This window comes from Mustela nigripes, chromosome 12 (genome assembly GCF_022355385.1).
Source record: "Mustela nigripes isolate SB6536 chromosome 12, MUSNIG.SB6536, whole genome shotgun sequence".
Taxonomy (NCBI): Eukaryota; Metazoa; Chordata; class Mammalia; order Carnivora; family Mustelidae; genus Mustela; species Mustela nigripes.
Window position 1 is genome coordinate 110,649,706 of NC_081568.1, and position 17,040 is coordinate 110,666,745.

At 34.9% G+C, this 17,040-nt stretch overlaps 1 protein-coding gene across 1 annotated transcript in view; it reads left to right on the plus strand.

Moving 5' to 3' along the window:
- Window positions 1–17,040, plus strand: part of RASA1 (RAS p21 protein activator 1) — a 121,764-nt gene that overhangs the window by 49,055 nt on the left and 55,669 nt on the right. The window contains exons 2-4 of the mRNA XM_059418201.1: window positions 13,618–13,770; window positions 14,774–14,909; window positions 15,546–15,616. Coding sequence (XP_059274184.1) covers window positions 13,618–13,770; window positions 14,774–14,909; window positions 15,546–15,616 — 360 coding nt within the window. The remainder of the gene's footprint in view (window positions 1–13,617; window positions 13,771–14,773; window positions 14,910–15,545; window positions 15,617–17,040) is intronic.

The window sequence follows — 17,040 nt, forward strand, 5'->3', positions numbered from 1 at the left end:
TTGGCCCTGTAGGTCTGGAGCCCCCTGTGGATGACCTTAGTTACTCCATCAGTTTGATTCTAGGGTCCCCACCATAAATCACTTTGTTATGATAAATAATCTGGTGTGGCCCAAGGTTCTTAGTAAATGAAGACACTCTTGGGGCAGGGTATTTCAGAGGCTTAGAGGTTATCTCCTAGGAGCTAGGCAAGAGTTTTTATTAAGGGTTGGCCCTGTAGGTCTGGAGCCCCCTGTGGATGACCTTAGTTACTCCATCAGTTTGATTCTAGGGTCCCCACCATAAATCACTTTGTTATGATAAATAATCTGGTGTGGCCCAAGGTTCTTAGTAAATGAAGACACTCTTGGGGCAGGGTATTTCAGAGGCTTAGAGGTTATCTCTTAGGAGCCAGGCAAGGGCCAGATGTGCATAATTTGGACAACCCCCTGGTGTGTTTTATGATGTTTTGATATTATAAAATGCTAAAACTTCAAAGATTGTCATAGCCCCATGAACCAGTGTTGCCAAATAACTATTGCATGATACTACAAAATATGCACGAGTAAATGATGGAGCAGTGGATTTTAATGGAGCAGAGTATGGAACATTTAAAGGTATGGTTAGATACTATATTCATCTAAATTTGAAATAACCGCATTAACAGTCTGCTTATACCATGAATGAAAATAGCAGCAACTACTTAAATTCAGAAACAGATGAGTATCCAAATAATGTTCTCAGATTTCTTTCTTTCTTTCTTTTTTTTTTTTTTTTTAAGATTTTATTTATTTATTTGACAGAGATCACAAGTAGGTGGCAGGGGGCAAGGGGGGAAAGCAGGCTCCCTGCTGAGCAGAGAGCCCAATGTGGGGCTCAGTCCCAGGACCCTGAGATCATGACATGAGCTGAAGGCAGAGGCTTTAACCCACTGAGCCACCCAGGCGCTCCCCAGTTTTATTTCTACTACTGCTAATATTGATATATATAACCCACATAAACAAATTTCTGTTGGATCCTGTAGTTTTTTAAACGTGTGAAAGGACCTAGAGACCAAAAATCTGGCCTAGAGATAATAAAAGGATGAGATGAACAATTAAACAGAGGGAAGGTTAGGATTGTTAGTGGGATCTCAGAACTGGAGTCAGGCACTTGAATGCAATCATGAGTCTAGTCCCCCCCCCTCCCTTTTCTTTTTTCCTTTCTTTTCTTCTCTTTTTAAAGAGAGGGGGAGAAAGGGAAAATCTTATGCTGCCTCCATGCCCAACATAGAGCCTAATGTGGGGTTCCATTTCACAACCCTGAGATTATGACCTGAGCCAAAAATCAAGAGTAGGACATTTAACTGACTGAGCCATCTAGATACCCCATTACTCTGCATTTCTACCTCTGTATTTGTTTGCCCCTGTCAGCTTCATTCTTTCTTATCATAGACTTGCTCTTCCAAGTGATGGGAAGTTTAGTGAACACACAAAACTCTCCTTTATTTATTTATTTATTTATTTTTTGGGACTGGGTATCCTAAAGTGTGATGCTATCAGAGAATGACTCTGTAATTCCATGGTGAACAGAGTATTTGAAAAGACAGTATGATTCTGCTTGGTTCAGGTACTCACCTTGGAATAATGAATTTTGACTAGGCCAAGTTCTTCAGAGAAAACGAAAGCTTCCTCAGAAACCATGTTGTTGAAATTGAGGATGAAAGACCTCCCAGAGAGGGCGTGTGAGTATTTTCCTTGAGTGGAATGGCTGCTGAGCAGGCAACTCCCAAATCAGCATCTTTGAGTTTCAGCAAGTTGTATGGGTTGCAGACATTATGGGAATTCAGAGTAAGGGTGGTTGGGGTGTCCAGGTGAGGGAACACCATGTTCATAAATAAGTACAGAATGATGTTGCAGCTCTTACTAATGGCCAATAAGCAAAAGCTTCCTTTTAGAAATTTAGTGTTTTAAAAGGATTATGCATTCTTCTTGGGTTTTCAGAGGACATCTCAATCTGGAATAAGTATATCTTGACCCTTGAACAATGCAGGGTTGAGCTCCACTAACATATGCATTCTTTTCAGTAAATACAGTATAGTACTGTAAATGTCTTTTCTGTTTCCTATGATTTTTTTTTTTTTAAGATTTTATTTATTTGACAGAGATACCATGAGTAGGCAGAGAGGCAGAGAGAGAGAGGGAGAGAGAATGAGGAGGAAGCAGGCTTCCTGCCGAGCAGAGAGCCTGACTCGGGGCTTGGGAATCCTAACTTGGGAATCCCAGGACCCTGAGATCATGACCTGAGCTGTAGGCAGAGGCTTAACCCCCTGAGTCACCCAGGTACCCCTTCCCTATGATTTTGTTTGTTTGTTTTTTAAGATTTTTTTTTTTTAAAGATTTTATTTATTTATTTGATAGAGAGAAATCACAAGTAGATGGAGAGGCAGACAGAGAGAGAGAGGGGAAGCAGGCTCCCCGCTGAGCAGAGAGCCCGATGCGGGACTCGACCCCAGGATCCTGAGATCATGACCTGAGCCGAAGGCAGTGGCTTAACCCACTGAGCCACCCAGGTGCCCCTGTTTTTTAAGATTTTATTTATTTATTTGACAGACAGAAATCACAAGTAGGCAGAGAGGCAGGCAGAGAGAGAGAGAAGGAAGCAGGCTTCCCCCCCGAGCAGAGAGCCTGATGTGGGACTGGATCCCAGGACTCTGGGATCATGACCTTGAGCCAAAGGCAGAGGCTTTAACCCACTGAGCCACCCAAGCGCCGCCCCCCCTCCATGATTTTCTTAATAACATTTTTTAATTATAAGAATATAATATAGAATACAGAAACATACACAGTATTTTTTAATTGGCTGTTTATGTTATCAGTAGGGTTTCCCAGTTAAAAATAGACTATTAGTAGTTAAGTATTGAGGGAATCAAAAGTTAATGCAGATTTTACACTGTGTGCAATTGGTTCTCCTCTAACCCCTGCATTGCTTGGGGGCCAGCTGTATAGAGTACTGTTTAATATCTCATGTTAAGATGCTTCGTATAGGAGAGGATTGAACAATTGTTCCTGACGTTTTTGTATTTTATGTACTAGTAAATAAAAAGCAACTTGAGAGGGTGCCTGGGTGGCTCACTTGGTTAAGGGTTTGCTTTCTGCTCAGGTCTTGATGGAACTCTGCATCAGGGGGGTCTGCTTCTCCCTCTGCCCTTCACCCCACTCCTGCTCTTTCTCTCATTCTCTTTCTTTTTCAAATAAATATAAATTTCAAATAAATAAAATCTTTTTTTTTTAAACAAGGAACCTGAGAATAACATTCTTGTTTTCCATAGTTTTTATATATTAGTAATGAAGCAGATTAAATACTTCCTAGCAGTTACGGTTATTTGTTTTGCTTAAGAAACAATGTTGATATTAAATAGAATACACCCTAGGTTAAAAACCCTCCTAATTTTAATAAATCAGTATATGTAGGTTGATCTTTTCTGTTAATGAACGTTCAGAATTTTAATCAAAAGTTTCTGTGGCTTTTTAGGCAATTTATTTGTAATTCATTAAAATTTAGCAAAAATTGGGATAGTAGATGTTCAAGTCTATCAAAGTAATAAATTTTATTTATTTTTTTAAAATTTATTTCTTTTGAAGATCTTTACTTGTCAGAGAGTGAGAGACAAGAGTGCACACAAGCAGGCAAGAGTGCAGAGGGAGAGGGAGAAACAGGCTCCCTGCTGAGCAAGGACCTTGGGATCATGACCTGTTCTGGGATCATGACCTGAGCCAAGGGCAGACAGATGCTCAACCAATGGATCCACCCAGGCATCCCCAAAGTAATAAATTTTAAACGAATGTTATTGTGGATAGATTTCAGGGAGCCATTAATGTTTAATTTCTTTGTGATAGAATGCCTCGAGACCAGATCTATTTATTTGAAGAGACAAGCTAGAAGGGTATAAAGTTAAAGCCAATATAAGGAATAATTATTAGCCTGTGCCATGGCTCTTCTGCCTTTAACAAATGCTTCTAAGGTATCATTGTTCTGGCCGTGGTACCTGGAAAACAGTTCTTTCTTTAGACAGTGATTATGGTCATACTACTGAGGACCTTTTTGTTTCATAATGCATTTGAAGCTATGTAAAATATAGTTGTAGGAAAAAATTTTAAAAGTCAATGGATAGCTTATTCTCATTTGTAGGTAAGCAGTAGATAAATGTTAAGTTTGATAATGACAAACATACTTCAAATCTTAAACCTTTTTCTTTTTGTCTTTTTCTTCTCTAAATTCTGTACCCCAACCCTCCCCCCCTGCAAAGTGAGACTGGAGCCTTTTGTGGTAGCCTTTGAATGGCAGGTCGAAGTTCATACCTCATTTGGTATGAACTTTTAAGTTGTTAGAGGGAAATGCTTGAGCCTGTGGTTTAGGAAGAGCCTGTTGGGAAGATGAATCTTTCCACAGTTGTGGGAAGTGTGAGAAGAAAAGAGGGCTTGAACTAGAGTAATTGAAGAGGGAATGAACAACTGGAGAATAATTTGTATATTGCAACTCCGGTGATGTTGGAGATGCAGCATACAGGTTGGCACTAGTACTATGGCTAGAGAGATAGGAAGGAATCAGTTGCGAGTCTGAAGAGTCTAAACAGGTACTTGTTAATTTAGGAGGAAAGTCTGGTTTAGCGAAAAGATTTGGGGAATCATTCTCATAGAAGTTACAGTTTGAACTGATACTAAAGAATTGGTATTTCCATGAGTAAGAATGAATAGGGAATAGAAAATTCTGAGGGGGGGAAAAAACCTCACAGGAACTGCTTTAATTTTAGGATGATATTTGGCTAAATTGCATTATCTTTCCACCTTTTTTTTTTTTTTAAGTCATATTAGAAAAACACTTTGAGAAAGTGCAGAGGGGAGTGCCTAAAACATAGTAGGCATAGTAGGTGCTTAAAAAATACTTGTTGAATGAATAAATGTAATTAGTCTGGATATAAGAGCTTATAGGGGAATAAATGGGCACATCGTGGAGAATTTTGAGCAATGGTATAATGTCCCCCCGCCGGCCACGGGGTTATGGCTGGGACCAGATTAGAGAAAAGAACTTAGAGTATCTTGAACTTTTTAAAATGTTCTGTGAGATATATTTCTGAGGAAGTGAAAGAACTTCATCAAGTAATATAAGTTTCTAGTCTAATTTGAAAGCATATATTCTTATTTTCTGCTAAGAAGTTAATGTGTAAGGAGTATTTTGAATAAGTTGATGTGTAAGGAGTATTTTTATATCTGTTTGTAAACTTTTTTTGCCTGTACTTTTTCCTTTGCCTGATGACCTCTTTCGCACTTTCTCAGTCCCTTTCTTTCTGTGAATCAGTTGCTACTCATCTTGAAGTTTCCATTTAGCCATCACTTTTTTTTTTTAGGAAGTTTATTCTAAAATCCTAAGACTGATTTTTTTTTTTTTTTTTTTTTTTTTTTTTTTTTTTTTTTTTTTTTTTTTTTTTTTTTTTTTTTTTTTTTTTTTTTTTTTTTTTTTTTTTTTTTTTTTTTTTTTTTTTTTTTTTTTTTTTTATGCTCCCACATTCTGGTACTTACTGGACTAGATTGCAATTTTCTGTTTTGTCTGTATTCTCCACTAGATCATAAATTCTGTGTCAGGATGGTGTTCTTTGGTGTTAACTTATTTTCTATCCTGTAGCACGATGCTTGGCCATTGTTTGTTGGAGATAGCTAAATAAAAGGCAATTTTAGACTAAAGTGTGCTTTTAACCTACAGATTCAGTGTTTTAAACATCTGTCTTAAAATACAGGTTAAGAAATGTTTTCGGAGCCGTAGGTAGCCACTAACTGACTATTACCTCCAAAGTTTTAGAATGAGCATTGTGAAATTAAACAGTGTTTCTTTTTTACATAAAGGATTGCTTCAAGGTGGTTTACAACTATGTTGCAGCAAGATAGCCACAAGTCATTTCCTCCTGTTGTTTTTCATGAGCTCAGTTACTGTTATGACATTCTAATTGTTGAGGTTCTAAGAAAAACTCAACCATAAGAATTGGGAGTTTCTGAGGAATGAAATTACACAAAAGTGATTGACCATGGAGGTAGAAATTTGTTAGCCTCCTGCTAGTAGGTATTATGCTTTTTCTTTCTTTTCTTCCTCCTTTCTTTTCCTCATTTTTCCTTCTGCCCCTTTTTAAAAATTTTTTTGAAAGTGTTTGATTAGTGCATAACATTTTTGGAGAGGGTGTGGCTTTTTCTACTCTTCCCTATCTGTTATCTAGGGTAAAGGGAGTTAAGGGTAGTAAGAATGAGGCTATCTTAGTCGAGTGCCTTTTGATATAAACTTTTGCCCATGTAAGCATTGTGCTGGTTCCCATCTTTCCTGTATTAGTCTTTCAGCAGACTGAATTTTTGGTGGGTAGGTCACATAGCAGTGCTTTTCTTAAGAAACACTCTCAGGATTAAAACCTCTTTTGGACTTGGTAAATATGCACTTTGAACAAAAGGAAATAGAATATCTACTCTTGGTTTGAGTTACTTTGATCTGAGATTTATAACTAAACACACACAATATTTTCCTGAACACCTAAATATATTCAAGATACCTAACACATACACATAAGCACTACATATACCTACCATTTACATAAGCAGTTTTTCTTCAGGTTTAAGTGGTTTAGTTGGTCTAGGATAGAGGACATTTGAGGAGTCTTACAGGGGTATATTAAACCTGTTGGGCTTATTAGTCTAGTGGTTGTTCGAATGAATTTACTAGTGACCAAATTTTAATCTCTCTGCTTTCACTTTTCTTAACCATCAGCTCAGACTGGGTGACTGTAAGAACTCTGTTGAAAGGAAATTTGGGGGCTTTAAGGGATGTATGCTGGTTTTAGCAAAACTTTTGTGTCTGTCATACCACCTTGAAATAACCTGTTCAATTTCAGAAAGGACAAACATGTATAAGAAAATCTGATTAGCATCTTTGAGAATTACAAAAACACTTAAAGAGTTTGTGGTATGGTCAGACACAGAATCCCAGGTGATTTAGGTGTCAGAAGAGGTTTCTTGGCAAGTGTATATCCGCATACACATTTCTCCGTAAGAACTCTGGTGCCTGTCAGTGACTGAATTAAGAGGAAGAGCATAGTGGAAAGTAAAAGTGAACTGGGAACTTCAGTTTAGTTTCCTTTTCAAAAGGAAGTATGTTGATGGTGACACTTTTAATTGTTTTCTACTGTAGTAGACAGTTTCCATTTAGGAATGTCAGGATAGTTTTAAGTAATTGTATAGTTTGAATGAAGTGTCTGTCTGTATTCACCGCCAGCTGGTTTTCTCATTACATAGATTTCTGTATTATTTTTCCTGTCAGGAGAGACAAACTAAGGAGCACAAAAGCCTCCATAAGACCCCTCAAAAGTCTTTTACCAATATACAATATGAGGTTATAAATATAAACAATTCATGTTATTTCAAGTTTAAAAGTAAAATGATTTCTGCAACTTGTCCAACTTGTCTCTTTTATTGTTGACTTTTTAAATATATAACATCATTTTGGATGATATCTTAGATAAACTGATTATGTAGTTTCTATTGAAATCAAGGGACTCTGTATCTGCCTGTAAGTTTTCTCAACTTGAAGAAACAAAAACAAAGAACATTGTGGGGGGTGGGGGGAAGCGAGGAAAACTGAGAAACAGAATGTTAGCTATGGAGAACAAACTGATGATTGCCAGAGGTGAGGTGGGCCAGGGAATGAGTGGGATGGGTGAAATAGGTGATGGGGATTAAGGAGTTCCTAGTGATGAGCACCAGGTGATGTATGAAATATTGAATCACAATATTGTATACCTGAAACTAATAGTACACTGTATGTAAGTAACTGGAATTTAAATGAAAACTGAGGGAAAATTAAAAAAAATAAAACTGGGGGAAAAATTACGAGGCTAGCTGAGAAAAATACATTATACTTATTATACTTATTATACATATTATACTTACCTCCTTAAAAGAAAAAGACAGGGGTACTTTACTTTTAAATAGGAGAATATTAGATACTTAATTATTAAAGTACTATATTTGCAACATTTAAGTCACAGTATCTCAAATGCATACTTTCTTCCTCATTCCTCCAAAGAATATATCCACTGGAGAAAGAATGGGGTTCTCAGAGAGTTTTCTTCTGGAGTTGCGAGGAGAAAGGGAAGAATTTCTAGTGTGTGAATACAATGGCATCACCAGTCCCACTTAATATGTGTGATCTGTAATGTTCAAAAGAATTTTGGGGAAAGAAATTTTCTCTTCAAAACAAGGATTTTGGGGCACCTGGTGGTTCAGCGGGTTGAGCCTCTACCTTTGGCTCAGGTCATGATCTCAGGGTTCCTGGGATCGAGCTCCGCATAGGGCTCTCTGCTCAGCAGGGACCCTGCTTCCCCCACCCTCTCTCTGTCTGCCTACTATGTGATCTCTTTCTGTGTGTCTGTCACAGAAATAAATAAAATCTTAAAAAACAAAAACAAGGATTTCACAGATACAAAGATTGGTTTCTCGGGTTGTCTTTCCAAAGTTTGCTGGAAGGTGAAACAAGACTGGGAAATGGAAGATCATTGGAGCTTAGGTGATCTACAAATTAATCATCCATTAGGCCACAGTCATAAAATTTAGGATTTTCATTGATGAAATTGTATTAATCTGTCATGTAGTCTTTCATATGTATATATGTTTATATGTATTATTTAATCTAATAATAATATCAAGCCAGCTTCTATGAGGTAGATACTGTCATTATATGCCTTTAATAGAGGAGAAAACAGGCTCAGAAATTAAGTCATTGCCCCCATTTGTACAGCGAGGTGGCAGAGCTATAATTCAGACAGAAGCAGGGTGCCTCCAGAGTCTTTACTTAGTCATTATGCAATTATAGCCTATGTAGTAGTTTTTCATTTTTATATTTTTCTTTGAAGGAGTTTAGGACAATATGTAATTTATTCGGAGGTTGAGCTGGAGATTGTTTCCCATATTTCATAAGTGATGATGGTAAGGTGACAAAATGTAGAGGCTTGACCAGAGTCATGGAGGTTTCTTGTTAAGTCTTCATCTTACCAGTTGGTTGAGCCTCTTCTGAAGATGTTTGGGAGTTGTGAGTGTAGCCATCCTTCTTTGAGCTCTGTCAATCTCAGTTATTTTCATATCTTTTTTAGACCTGGCTAGCAGTCCTCAAAGATTAGAACTTGTTTATTACTGACATTGAAGAAGAATTTTTTTTTCTTTTTTTTACATTGGTAGGGAGTTTGAACTAGACTTCTAAAGTTTTTTCCAGCATTATACTTTTTGATTTGACACTTCTTCCTTCATTCAGCAAATGCTTTTAAGATTAATATTACTATGTGCCAAGTACATCCTGAGAAGTTAAAATTGCCATATATGTAATAAGCAGAGTAACAGATTTACTTTAGGTAATGCTGACATTACCTAGATATTAGGTAGATATTCGGTAGTCTCATGTTGCACTCAGAATATCCTCATACCCCAAAATAATACCAGTTATTCTGTGTTCCTTAGAGGTATTCTAGATTCAGTTGCATTTCTTCTTGTTGTTGTTTTTTAACTTAGTTGAAAACTGTCACCAGTGAAACTACTCTTAACGAGAGATAATAGAACTTTGATTGTAAAGATTGTCAAGAAATAGTGGGAATGATTAGATTTTTTTTCATTTCCTTGTTCTTTTGCTACTGTACTATGTGTACAAAGTGTAGCATTTTTGTTAAATGAATCTTAAACTGATAATCCACTAGGGGTACATCTACTCTAGGTGAGTTCACATCTTTGGTATGAGGGTATGTTTTGAGAAGCCATATTACACATTATTTTTTTTAAATATAAAATGAATTTTATTACAAATTTCAGAAAGTTAAAGTGGTTTATTTATTTGGTCCCTGGGGTTAAGTAGAATCTGCAATGATTTTCAGTGACAAATTGGCAGCTTAAGTATTCTGAATTTCCTTGTAGATGAAATTTTAGGTTTACCAAAAAGTTCATGGGTTAAAAAAGGGTTGAGGGACATTGTTTTAAAGACCCAAGGACTAGTGCTCAGTGGATATAGGGCGTAGGTTCTATAAATCTGTGAAGTACTTTAACCAAATCCTATCACATTGGAATTGTGATCTACTTATAAAATACTCATTCTAGCTGTATATCATGATGCTATGTGCATTTATAATAAAATTATTATTTTGTTTGAAGTGGTTGGGGGATGGGAGGTTGGGGGAACCAGGAGGTGGGTATTAGAGAGGGTACAGATTGCATGGAGCACTGGGTGTGGTACAAAAACAATGAATACTGTTATGCTGAAAATAAATAAATAAAAAATATTTAAAACAAAAGAGTTAACAAACTTGAATATCATTCAGACATGCAAATTTTATTGTACTTTGGCTTATTAGTCAAATAGTTCATTCTATCTGTTACAGATTTTGTCATCAAGGAAAATAAATTTAAAGGGTAATTTAAACATAATTATAAGAATAAAGAAATAAATATAATAGAAAAAAATATTATTTTGCCAAACATGTTGCTGATATTTTTTATTTCCACATTTTAAATGGGGTAAAGAATTGCATATTGTAACATCTTACTTGAAGTGCTTTTCATGCTTTAAAAGTACATTTAAAATAGCTGTACAGATATATTAAAAATATTATTGTTAGTATAATTCACCTTAATTTCAAATTAACAGTAAAGATAATTCAGGAAAGTCTGAGTTTTGATTAAGACAATTTAGTTTTATTGTTTGTTTTATTTTGTTTTTGGAAGAACAGCCAGTGACTTTTAACAGTGGAATTCTAACATTTAGAGGATCTGACTCAACTATATCTGTGCTCATCCAGTCTATTACTGGATAACTTAAAGTCAATTTATAATCATAATAAATAATTGACTTTTTTTTTTTACTGTAGTTGACATACAGTGTTACATTACTTTTAGGTATACAGCACGGTGATTTGACAGATTTATACAGTATGCTGTATTCACCACAAGTGTATCTACCATCTTTCACCATAGATTTCTAGTACAGTATCATTGATTGTATTAATTATGCTGTGCCTTTTTTCCCATGACTTACTCATTTCATAACTGGAAGCTTGTATCTCCCACTCCCTTTCACCTGTTTTGCCTATCCTTGACCCGCCTCACCCCTTTGGCAGTCTTAGTTCTCTGTATTTATAGGTCTGATTCTCTGTTTTGTTTTGTTTTGTTTTTAACTTAATTAAAAAACAAAAATAAAAAATGATGAATTGACATGTTTGCATTGTTGTTTGAAGCTTAATGAGCTTTTGACATAAAGGGAATTACTAGTATTCAAGAAGCAAAGTTTAAAATCTGTCTTAGGGGCGCCTCTGTGGCTGTCCTCAAGCATCTGCTTTCAACTCGGGTCATGATCCCAGAGTCCTGGGATCAAGCCCTGAATCTCATCAGGCTCCCTGCTGAGTGGGAAGCCTGCTTCTCTCTCTCCGGCTCTTGTGTTCCCTCCCTTGTTGTGTCTGTCAAATAAATCAAGTCTTTAAAAAAAAAAAAAAAAGTCTCTCTGAAACTGAATACTTGTATTAAAGCCAGAATCTTACAGAAAATACAGAACTAAAACCTAAAAAATCACAAATACATCTTTTACATATCAATAAAAGTTTTTAGTCAAGTATTTTTAATAAATGAGTAATAGTGTAACACCTCATGGCCTTTTATATCATCTCATGGTGGGTTCACAAGATGGTGATTAAATGAAATTTTTGAATCTTGACATTTGGGTAAAACAGCAGAAATTTAGCAGATAGAAAGTACACAAAAATAGCAGTTTTGCTTATAATTGTTTTTAATTTTTGTCTCTTCACGTGTAAATCTGCTCTGCGGCATAGCTTCATTACTTTAGGTAATAAATAATATACCAATTTTGTATTCTAAGGACATGTTCCATGTATTTTCACAACTAAGTAAATTTCTAAATAAATATTTTTAATTTTTTTTAAAATGGAGTCTTTTTAAATCTCTTTTTATTATTTTTTTAAAGATTTTACTTACTTATTTGAGACAGTGAACATGAGCTGGGGGGGATTGGCAGAGGGAAAGAGAGAAGCAGATTCTGCACTGAGCAGGGAACAACAATACAGGGCTCCATACCAGGACCCTGAGATCATGACCTGCGCTGAAGGGAAACACTTAACCTACTGAGCTACCTCGGTGCCCCTCTAAGTAAACTTTGTCCTGATCATATATGCTTCAATTTTACCTCATCAAAGAACTTTTAATCATGATAAGTCTAAACTTTTGCTTTCACATTTAAGAAAAGAGAAAACAGTTCTTGAAAGTTAAATTTGTCAGTAGCCTTAAATACAATGTTTGAACTGAAATTAGAATTTTAGAAGAATGCAGTGTTGATTGTTCTTTGCCTTCTTCCTCTAATACTAACAGCTTATAATTATGTTTTTCCTATTAAATTAAGATGAAGCTTTGTGATTTTTTCATTATTTCATTTCAGTCTTACACATAGATTTCAAATAAGTGAAAATTCTTTTGATAACTTATCTTTTTTTAAAAAAATAAACTAATGAGTCAAGAATAGTTAGCTTTCCTTACAGCAAGCTTAAAAAAATAGGAGATTTATAAAAATAGACACAAGACTTTAATAGTTTTGACTATTGACTTATGGCTAGATATTAATATATCAATGCAATATGAATGTTTTATTGTTTTTCTGTGAGTGTTTCAAGAAAGACTACAAGTATCAAGGATGAGTTGGGATGACTAACATATTGAAGGTGTAAAAATAGTTCATAACAATTACTTTGTAGAACTATTACCATGGCCATGTGAAAGTTCCAGTATATTTCTAATTATGCTTCTGTTAATCCATGAGTCTTTTATAGGCATAAATTGGTAGCATGGGTGATGCTAAAATTATAACCAGTCATTTAAGCAGATTATCTCATAGTGTGGTAGGTAGAACATATTTACAGTGAGAGTAAGAAAGGGACAAAGTTAAAGGGATATTATTTATTTCCACATGTTTGTTAAATAAATTTGAAGAATTAAGATCAGATATGTGGTTATGGAGTAAATAATCTTACGATCAAATGGACTAATCAGCTTTATGTTGAAATAGGAAATTAGAACACTAGGCTTTTCAGAGTGTCATTCTATTTTCCTGTTCTAGGGCACAGATACTGAAATGGAATAAAGTTTTATTTCTCTTATAGGTATCAATTTCCCTTGAGTGTTATGTCAAGTGATATACTTAGGATCTTTAGCATAGAGAGAGGTAGTAATTGTTTCCATTTGTCCATCATATTTTTTTCTAAATAAAGATTTGATTGTAATAAATCTTATATCTTGACCAGGTAGACAATCCTGGAGGGAGAAGATGGACAGAAATGGAGAGGTTCATATGTGAGATGATTAGCCCTGAGTTTATAGAAAAAATTAAAAACTGAGTAAATGATTTTTTTTTTTTTTGAGAGACTGAGAAGTTAAAACCAATTGAGTTAAAATTGGAATAATCTACCAAGAGTAAAAGCTAAATGTTTAAGTTATACTTAGGTATTTGAAACCTCTAGTAGTAAGTTTTTCAGCTACCACTATTAATTTTATAGTTGCTATTTGTATTTTAATCACAACTCTTTTTTCCCTTAGGTGGTATCATGGAAAACTTGATAGAACTATAGCCGAAGAACGCCTAAGGCAAGCAGGGAAGTCTGGCAGTTACCTTATAAGAGAGAGTGATCGGAGACCAGGGTCCTTTGTACTTTCATTTCTTAGCCAGACAAATGTTGTCAACCATTTTAGGTAAGTCTTTATTTCTAATATGAGGCTAAATAATATAGTGACTTTGCTATAGTGTTCTTAAATATACCTGCTTTAATTAGGATGAATGTTTCATTGATATTTAAATGATGGGGAAAGTGATTTGTTCTCAATTATGTGATTTAATCAGAAGATTATAGAGTAGATATTATTGAATGATTGCTTTTTTGTTTAAAAACAGTATCATTGGGCACTGCTGTGCTAATCTCAAATATAATTACCACTTTTAAAGTATAAAGAATTATGAAGAAACTTTGAGTGGTAAAGCAGAAATAAAGGAAATGTGTATTTTTAGACTACAGAGTAACAAAATATAGGAAACAAAGAGTCAAGATATGTGCCCTCTAACTCATTTTGCTTCACTGTTCTGAAATTCTTTGCAAACATTCATGTCAAAGGTATGTAGATTTTCAAGTACAGATGCCTAAGTCTGCATAAATATACATACCTATATTACTGTCTTCTGTTTCATTTTTAAGGGAGACATTGAAAAAAAAAATCATATATTGCCTATCATGGTAACTGATAAATGTTTATATGCCATTGACTTTAAGATTTTAAGAGAAGTTGTGAGAGCACTTTATACCGCACATAGAATGTGAAATTATTATAATACTCTAAATATTTTGAGATCTGTAAACTACTTTTAGCCAGAGAAACTTATTAAAATTGCTGTTTAGTCTTAAATATGAAAAGTGAGCAGAGGTATCTGAAGATAGATTTATAAATATTGCAGTGAATTATGAAATGGGGTTTATAAGTCAGATACGTATTTCATATCTATCACATGTATGCATATGTATTTTTAGAAGAAGTAACCTTAGGTAAATTTGCATTGGCAGATATTAGTAAGTGGTATTTTAATATTAGGATATAGTTTAAGGAAGAGTATGACAATTAGGGATGTATAATTTCTTTAGAAACTGGTCTTTAAAATTGGCTCTGAAGGTTTTTGTTATATTGTATTTTTTTCCTGTACAAATAGGATTATTGCTATGTGTGGAGATTACTACATTGGTGGAAGACGTTTTTCTTCACTGTCAGACTTAATAGGTTATTACAGTCATGTTTCCTGTTTGCTTAAAGGAGAAAAATTGCTTTATCCAGTTGCACCACCAGAGGCAAGTAAAACTTAAATACTGTATTTTTCAAAAATTTATAATTTCACTTTACTAATGAGGTTAGCTCTCGTTCAGTTTCTTATGGTATTTATTAAAATTTAAGAAATATGTGTTGTTTTAAATTTTAATTCTGGTTGTACTGTCAGCAAAACTGATATCCTTTTCAAAAAAAGAAAATTTTTCAGTAAGTTGGTGTTTAAATTGCTAATACTTTTTTTTAAATTAATACTGTATGGTGATAGCTTAACAAATGTTTTTAAGTGAATGAGCAGTAATGACTGGTAACATAGTGCTAATCCTGCAGTTGCTGCAAGATTCTGAAACACCTTTTAAATAATCAGAGAAAAGTTAATTTGTATGTTCCATGTAGTTCATTTAAAATTAAATGGCTACTCATATTACTTGATAAAATCATTGGTTATGCAGTTAAAAGAATTTCTATTAAAAAAAAACAAAACCTAGAAATAAGACAAGTATTTCTAGGCTTTGAGTATTTAGAACCTTACTAAAAACAATTTGAATGATCCTGTGTTCATAATATGGATTTTGGTTGTTTTAAACTTTATGTGGATATACCTAATTTGACTTTGACATAAAAAGGTTATCTTTTATAAATCTTCTTTTTCTTATTCCTAGCCAGTAGAAGATAGAAGGCGTGTTCGAGCCATTCTGCCTTACACAAAGGTTCCAGACACTGATGAAATAAGGTATTTTAGATTGTATTCTCATTTATAAGGCATTTGAAATAGGCATTTGACAGATTTTGAAAACTTAACTACTCTTTGGCTGGGAAGGTCTTGGACTTTGAGGAAAGAGCATGTAGCAGGCTAGCAAGTGCCTTTAGTATTGAGTTCATCATTCCTGTACTCCTGTGTTGGGCTTGTTCAGAATATGGATTTGGATCAGAGTGGCCACAGTGAAGATGACAGGTGAAATAAATTCAGATTTTATTAGACTGTCTTTGACAACATAAGGATAATTGTTATATTCTGTACTCTAATTTATATTACTCCATGGCATTTATGTCTCAACTGTAATTTGTACATAAATGATGACTACTATTTTACATGATGAGTGAATGGTTTAAGTGTGGCATAGAACTACAGAACATGATTAAAAATTATTTTTATATTATTTGATTTATATATAACTTATTATTATTATTGTAAAGATTTTATTTATTTATTTGAGAGACAGAGATCACAAGTAGGCAGAGAGAGAGGGGAAAGCAGGCTCCCTTGTGAGCAGAGAGCCCGATGCAGGGTTCCATCGCAGGACCCTGGGATCATGATCTGAGCCAAAGGTAGAGGCTTTAACCCACTGAGCCACCCAGTTTTTATTGGCATACCTTTATTTGTGATCTAAGCAGGAAAAGCCAGTGAAAGAAAGGGACGGAATGAATTATATACAATAAAGAACAACAGTGGTGAACTACCAGTTCAGGAATTTTGAATAACTTGTGAATTCCCAGTGTATCCTCTAGGACAGCAGTGCTCAAAGTGTGATCCATGTAACTTTGGGGATCCTTGAGATCCATTTAGAGAATTCAAGAGAGCAGAGCTGTTCTCTTGATAAGACTAAAATAAAATTTGCCCTTTTCACTGTGACATTTACACTGGTGGTACAAAAGCAACAACCAGTGAAAGTATTAGTGTCTTAGCACAAATAAAGGCAGTGGTAGCAAAGTGTACTGTTCTTCATGCCACACACTTGGAAGTAAACAATACAAAAGTTTCCCCTCAGATTTCTCGATGAGACCGTAAAAGGTATTTTTCTAAATTTCAATTATTTTAGTATTCTTTGTGGTAAATATCTTTTTTAATCTTCTGGGAGATGAAGAAAACTGGTGCCTCTTTTTAATATTCTGTGTGATGAAATGGGAAATATGCACAAAACATCTTGGCTGAGCACCACAGGTCCTTGTCTTGAGAGCAGGGAGTTGAGAGCCGAGCTAGCTTCTGCTTCTGTATATACGATTTGTGCTTAAGACTCAAAGGCAAACTATCCAACAATGGTTGTTCAGACTAGAGTATTTGACCTTTTTTTTTTTTAAAGGAGTGAGTCTGTTACTTCAGGGCAAGTGAGTGAGTGGCAGTATTTGTTGCCAGTGACAAAATTTGAGCTTGCAAGC